Consider the following 6,850-nt stretch of genomic DNA (forward strand, 5'->3'; position numbering starts at 1 on the left):
CCTTGGTGTCTGCCTGCCATGAACCCTGAGTGGAGCGGCGTTATTCTCCCTACTGCAAGACGGGCTATCTGGGCAGAGTCAGGGACCTCTCCGGCGACCAGGTGGCTGCCCCTGGTTTTTCACCCGGGCCTTTCTTCTCCAGGTGAAGAGCTCCTGTCTAACAGGAAACAGCTAGAGAACAGCTGTGTCACAGCCTAACGTTGGGGCTCAGTCCCCGTGCAAACTGACGCTTGTGTCAATGGTATAGGAATTCAGAATGAGAGCAAGACCCTTCGGGCTAGAGTTAGGGTGGGTTATGCTCATAGAGGAGGCAAAACACGGACATCTTAGCGCTACTTTAACAAGTGAAGTGGTTGTGGAAATGTTTTCAGCCTTTTTAATAGAGGAGTTTACTCGGCTAGTTAACAGAATTTTCTTTCTTGGGTTAAATGTAGTCTTTTCTCTTACATCCTTAAATGTCTGGCTCTCCTGGTGGAGACATGTGAGCCTGCCACAGGCCTGGAATGTCCCCAGGGGTAAGAATAGCCCACAATGAGAGATGACTCCTGTGTCTCCTGGTGACTGCAGTTGTTAGGAGCACTTTGCTCAGCGGCAGACAGCTCAGGGCCGTCTCAACTCGGAGACAGAGAAACCACCCTCCTGCTCCTGGACCCGCATCTGTCCTTTCCTATCTCCCGCTCTCACCGTTAAGTCTTTTGTAGCTAAGATATATTTATTCCTGCAAAGATTTCCCACCTCCTCAGAGAACACAGGCTTCCGTCTCGAGCAGCCTTGAGTCTGTGACACCGTGGGAGCATGGAGCGTCTGGACTTGTTGGGATTCCTCATCGTCACACTGAACTGCAACGTGACCATTGTGGGTGAGTGCCGCAACACCTCCTGAGCTCCTGTGCTGTGTGTTTTCCTCCAGTTGCCAGGCCCACCCCCAAGAGAAAGGCCTGTGCATTGCTGGAGGGAAGGGAGCTGTGGCTTCAAGCTTTCTCCCAACTGCTCCTCTGTTGGCCATGGTTTCAGGACGTCTTGGGTGTGAGTGTCATTTCTCTCCCGGGGCCTCTCCTCACTGACATGCTGGGCTGAGTCTGAAGACTGAAGCAGGTGGAAGGGTACTTTCGTGTCCCTTTTCTCTGGCTACACGACCAGGAAAAGGAACAATACAACAAAAGTCAAAGAGAAATAGTGCCTCGATTACGCTTTCTTCTTCTTCATCTTTCTAGGGTTTATCCTTGAAGCTTCATTTGGAAAGATTAGTAATTTCTCTTGTGCACTTTAAATCAAATCCCAATTCTAGTTTAGCTATTTTTTTAACAAAGAAAGTAAAAAAGATTTTTGAGTTTGATGCAGACAAGTCAAATTTTTAGTGAGTTAAGAAAAAGGAATTGAGAAAAGCATTAAAGTATGCCCATGAAGTGGCTGATATTTTTCTTACTCATTATTTCGTAGAATTTAAACAAAATCAACTGGGTCTTAAAAGTTTGAGTCAATGACTTGATCGTGTAATGACGGTCTTTGAGTTTAACTGCCTTCCTTTACAACAGAGTTCTGGTTTTCCAATACCAGGTGATGTTTTCTGTATCTCCTCACAAAACAAAAGATTTACAAATTATTCTGACTGAGTCTTAAACATGCCCCCAAAATAATTGACTCATGACATGAAAATAGGACTTTGAAGTTATTCTGATTTCTAGGTTAGTCTCATTTATTCATGATAAATTAAAGAAAAATAAACCTCAATTCACAATAAGTGGAATAGCAGGAAACGAATTCTTAATTACTGAAAAATCTGAAAAATTTAATGTTCTTAAAGAAATTTTATGTCAAGGACCATAAAGCAACATCAAATACAAGCCCTCTGATTAAATATCTTGTGGACCATCATCATATATAAAGATTTACTGACATTGGCAGCTTATATTTTTTGCTAGTTACAGGAATGTGCTAACATCCTTTAAAAAGCTTATTCTCCTAAGAAGAGTGAGATCTTACTCACATCATTAATTAGCTCAGCCCAACTTTCTTTCTATACCTTTCAGTCTAGGAGACATTACCAAAAGTCTGAACTAGCCGCATCGGATGAAACACTTTCAGTATCTAATGCTTCTTTAAAATCTGCCAATCTCAAAGCATTTTACAGATAAGTAGTTCCGCACAGCGTCTGACACACTGTGAGTGTTTGATAAACATTGTCGAAGGTGCTAACTGGCTGATACTGTGGCTGTGACTGAAATACAGGCTCATTGACTTCTCGGTTCTCCAGCCTCAGCCCCAAGACACACTTAAAAATTGTGGCTGGGAGTTAGTATGTTTGTGGGTGGTGATGGTGCCCTTCCCGCTTCCTCTTTTCCAGGGAAGATCTGGCTGATCTTTACGATACTGCTGCGGATGGTGGTGGTTGTCCTGGCCGGGGCCCCCGTCTACCAGGATGAGCAGGAGAGGTTCGTGTGTAACACTCTGCAGCCGGGATGCGCCAATGTTTGCTACGACATCTTCTCGCCTGTGTCCCACCTGCGGTTCTGGCTCATCCAGAGCGTGTCTGTTCTCCTCCCTTCTGCCGTTTTCAGTGTCTATGTGCTCCACAAAGGAGCCGTGCTCGCCGCCCGTGGACCCTGCGCGCCAGAGGTCCGTCCCAGGGGTCATGACCCCTCCGACCCGATCGCTGGGGACAGGCGCTGCCCACCGCCCAGCAGGAAGGCGTGCAACCTGAACGTGCCAGACTTCTCCTCCGGCTACATGGTCCACCTCTTTCTTCGGACCCTGACGGAGGCGGCCTTCGGTGCCTTGCATTACCTCCTCTTTGGATTCCTGGTCCCAAAGAGATTCTCGTGCACCCGCCCTCCGTGCACCAGTGTGGTGGACTGCTACGTGTCCCGGCCCACGGAGAAGTCCATCATGATGCTCTTCCTCTGGGCCGTCAGCGCGCTCTCGCTGCTGCTCAGCGTCGCCGACCTGGCCTGCAGCGCGCGGCGGCGGATGCGCGGGGGGCCGGCCCGGGAGGGCGGGGCGGCGCGGGCCCCCCGGGGATGGGGCCGCGCGGGGGGCAGGAGCCCGGGGCCGACGGCCGCGGCGGGCGGGTGGGCGGGAGGGGAAGGTGCCCGCAGCCCCACCGGGAGGTCGGCCCTGTCGGGGCCGATGGAGCTTCCGGACGAGGACGAGAGTGAGGCGATATCCTCAGCCAGCGACAAGCCGGCCAGGCCAGGCCTGGAGCCGGGGGACAGGCCCCACGGAGAGGCCCCCCAGGACCCAGGCAGCGAGGGCCGCGCGGGGTCAGAGGAGCCTCCCGCATCGCCCCGCAGCCGGCTGGCCCGGCGCCCCCCGTCCAGCCCGCTGCCGCCCCCCGCCCGGCCCCGCCCCGCGGGCAGTGTCCCCTCCGTGAGAACCAGGAGGTCCGAGTGGGTGTGAGGAGGGCCCAAGGGGACGGCGGCGACCGGGGGCAGACTCTCTCCGGCCCGTGTGACAGCGCATCGCCCGCCCGACGATGCTTCCGGGGGCGCCCGCAGGTGGCGCGGCGAGCCGGCAGGGGACGGGTGGGCCGCGGGAGCCGCCCCTGGACCCCCGACTGCGGGAGACGGAGTTGGCTCAGGTCCCGGGCTCGCCGCTGGAGCCGCGCCTGGCGTGCACGCGCACGGAGCTCCCGGACCTAGTGCAGAGGAGGTGACCCACGGCTCTCCCTCGGCCTCCAGGGTCTCCTCACCAGAGCGTGTGCTTGGGGGCAAGCCATGTGTTCTCTCACATTGGCAGAGCTCACTCACGTTTTAATGTTTTCTCGTGAATTGTTATGAGGGTTTTTGGTTTTGTTTGTTTTTCTGCTTGGATAAAAGAGGCATCTGTTATGCATGTCATCAATAGAGAGACATCAGTTTAACTTCTCCAAACCTCTTTAATAAAGTTAATGCATTGTGATGTCACACTTCGTTGTGTTATAGGAGAAATGACAAATGCAGAAAATACGGCTAATAAACAGCTGGGCTTTGGGGGGCATGTTAGATTGTTCTTGCACCTGGGTGTACGGTGCACAGGATGTGGGATGGACCCCCGGCTTCCTTAGCCGCCCCTGTGTACGTCTGCTGAGGGGCCGCCCGCACCCAGGACAGGGCGCACTTCCGCCGTTGAGCGGACACCTGCCCGTGTCCTGCAGAGAGCGCTCAGCTCAGGGGCCCTGCGAGTCTCCACGTTCCGGCCGCGCGGGTGAGAGACACCGAGAGTGTGGCCGCTGCACGGTCTGTTCACGCTTTTTGTGTGAACACTGGAAACACAGCTGCCTCGGGCCTTGGGAGGAGCTGGGCATGAGCGCCTGTCCGCCCTGCTCGCGCTGGTCTCGGTGCCGCCGAGCTAGAGGGGGCTGCGCGAGAGCCCGAGTGCCGCCTCTGACTGCCGCGTGGGAGGACGCAGGACAGCGGAAAGAGCTCCCAGGGCAGGATAAACCTGCTCACCTTCACCCAGGGCGGCCATCTGGGTGTACTTCCAGAACTGACGACTGCCCTCCGGTCCCCAAACACAAAACGGCTGACGAAGAGGAGTTGCCCTTCACTCCAGCAAGCAGTAGAGAAGGCCACCCAGTGCGCTCAGGAGACCAAGGGACACTTCTAACTGTTCAAAGGAAGACTCTGAGAATACAATATCTGCCAGGACAGAGAAGAACATCCCACTTGATGCGTCTGCAAGATTTCAACGCGATTGGTTAAAGTTTAAAAGAATCATCCAAAATTGGTTTTGGCAGAAAGATATTTGAATGAATGTTTTTCATTCATTGCTATTTTCATGTACCTATTTTTAACATATGCAGTAAATCTCTGTCTCTCCCCCCCCCCCCCCCCAGTCCATTGGAAGCTGCAAGCCGTGACTCAGGGTCCTTTCTTTCTTTGATACTTGGATCGGTGTCTGCCACACAGCAGGTACTCGATGAATGTGACTTTTGAGTCTGATGTTCCTGAAGTCTTCAGGGGCAAATCCTGTTCTTGTCTTTTGCAGCGTGCGAGTCTGATGGACTTCCTGAGGTTCATAGCCCCAAGCGCATAGTCTTAGAGATATGACAATTCTCTAGGGCTTCCTTACTATTTTAAAACTCAGCCCCACAGGTCCCTCAAGCGCGCCAGTATTAGCCTTGATAATGTGGAGTGATGAAGTCAACTCAACCCATATTGGTGGTGGGTGCCTATGCAGGGCACCCGGATCATAGCTGGGAAGGGAAGGTGGCGAGGGCTGAGCGGGCCTTCCCTCCTGGCCATGTCCGCAGAGAGAACTGGGCAGAGCATGTCTATGTCCTTCTTCTCCTGGAGTCCGTGCTCAAGTTTGGGTTTACAAACAAGTGTGATTTTTTTTGGATGGCACTGGGAAGGCTGCTTTGGCCTCTCTGACGATGTCCCAAATGCCACTGTCAGAGAAGCAGAGCCTTGAGGTTTGTTCTGTGGAAAACTGTAACTACCATCCAGCACAAAGGGCGCCCGGGGAGAATGGGAGAGGTGAGGCGTCAAGGGCAGGACATCTGGGTTCTCATCCCACCCCATTACCCGGTGGGTCACTTCACGCCGCTGGGCCTCAGTTTTCTTCTCCGAGAGGCCCAGACTAGATGCTGCTAGTCTAGACTACTGCTCTTCAAGTTTAGGAATTTGGCAATGCCCCGTGCCCCGTGTGCAGCTGTCAGTCATTTTAGCTTTCATAGGAGTTAATTTATTGGCCCTTCCATCCTGCTAATTGCCTAAGCACAGGTTTTGATGAGACGAAAATGGTAAGAACAGGACAGGCTGGTCTCAGAGGAGGGAAGCTCAGCAAGGACGGTAGGTCAGGTCCTTGGATACACTGCGGCTGGAGAGAAGAGGAAGGAGGTGACAAGGATGAAGAGAACTGCCTGAGCTGGGCCTAGAACCCAAGTCTCTGTATTTCAGGACTGTCCTCTTAATGACGAGCATGTTAAATGAGAGAGGGTCTTAGGTGGTTTAAGTGTGTGTGCGCGCACGTGTGCGTGTTTTAGTTTAGCTCTGTGGTTTTTGCACAGTATGGAAGGCTCATTAGACATCGTCTAAGCTGAACTTTCCAGGAGCTTTAATTGGTAACTCCTCCCAGGGTAGTGTCCAGGCGGACTCCCAGGTGGTCCAGCAGTGGCGGGAACCCACCGGTGGAATCCAAACTCGAAACCATCCTGTCCTGCCACTGGCTGCCTGCTGAGACAGACACCAACGAAAGCTTGAGGATCAGTGAGATTATGCTTGTGTTTAGCCAAGAAAAGTATTATTTACAGAATTAATAAATGCGACTCTTTTTTTGTAGGATGTTGCAATCTGCTGTGAGAACCTATTTCTGAGTGTAAATTTGGTTTCAGGCAAGAAATGAAGAGGAAGATGATGCTTTGCAGCTGAGGAGAGGGAGCGTCGGGCCTCTTAGGCACAGACTTGCTGAGGAGCTCCCCCAGCGGAGCCCCCTCCACCCTGACTCCCACATTCCAGCTCCGGGGGCGGGGTTAGCGGCGGAGGCTGCAAATCCTGCCAGCTGTATTTTGGTTGTGCTATGGGATCAGTGTTTCCTAGGAATGAACCAGGTGTCTTTTTCTCGCCATTTGAAATTTATCTTTTTCCTCCCTCCTGTCAATCATGGAGTGAATCTCTTCCTCGGGGTGCTTTCTCCTCTGTGCTGTGACCTGAGAGGGAGACGTGAGTGGCAGAAAATAGAGCTGAAAGAAGTGACTAAATTTTCTCATAAGCTGTGCTCCGATGAAATGAGTTTCGTGGAGAATTCAGGAAATTAAGTCATGCAAATACTAGATTTTAGTAAAAAGAGTTTCCTCCCTCCCCAGACAGGTGGAGCAGAGAAGGCATGACACGTTTAAAATATGGAGTGGTTGTAAAGAGTGCCCGCCTGGC

The 6,850-nt window shown here is 52.5% G+C and overlaps 1 protein-coding gene across 1 annotated transcript; it reads left to right on the forward strand.

The window, feature by feature from the left end:
• Nucleotides 1-795: 795 nt before the first annotated feature.
• GJD4 (gap junction protein delta 4) lies at nt 796-4,836 on the forward strand. Its single transcript, XM_058532825.1, has 5 exons — nt 796-859; nt 2,344-3,365; nt 3,454-3,647; nt 4,132-4,213; nt 4,813-4,836. The coding sequence occupies exons 1-5, from the start codon at nt 796-798 to the stop codon at nt 4,834-4,836; spliced, it is 1,386 nt and encodes a 461-aa protein (XP_058388808.1).
• Nucleotides 4,837-6,850: the final 2,014 nt, after the last annotated feature.

This window comes from Diceros bicornis, chromosome 36 (genome assembly GCF_020826845.1).
Source record: "Diceros bicornis minor isolate mBicDic1 chromosome 36, mDicBic1.mat.cur, whole genome shotgun sequence".
NCBI classification, from domain to species: Eukaryota; Metazoa; Chordata; class Mammalia; order Perissodactyla; family Rhinocerotidae; genus Diceros; species Diceros bicornis.

Excerpts from the sequence above, each read along its gene's own strand:
- GJD4 (XM_058532825.1), top strand. The coding sequence starts at position 796 with ATGGAGCGTCTGGACTTGTTGGGATTCCTCATCGTCACACTGAACTGC. Across the intron at positions 3,366-3,453 it reads CCGCGGGCAGTGTCCCCTCC|CGCATCGCCCGCCCGACGAT; the intron begins GTGAGAACCAGG and ends CCCGTGTGACAG. Across the intron at positions 3,648-4,131 it reads CCGGACCTAGTGCAGAGGAG|AGAGCGCTCAGCTCAGGGGC; the intron begins GTGACCCACGGC and ends CGTGTCCTGCAG.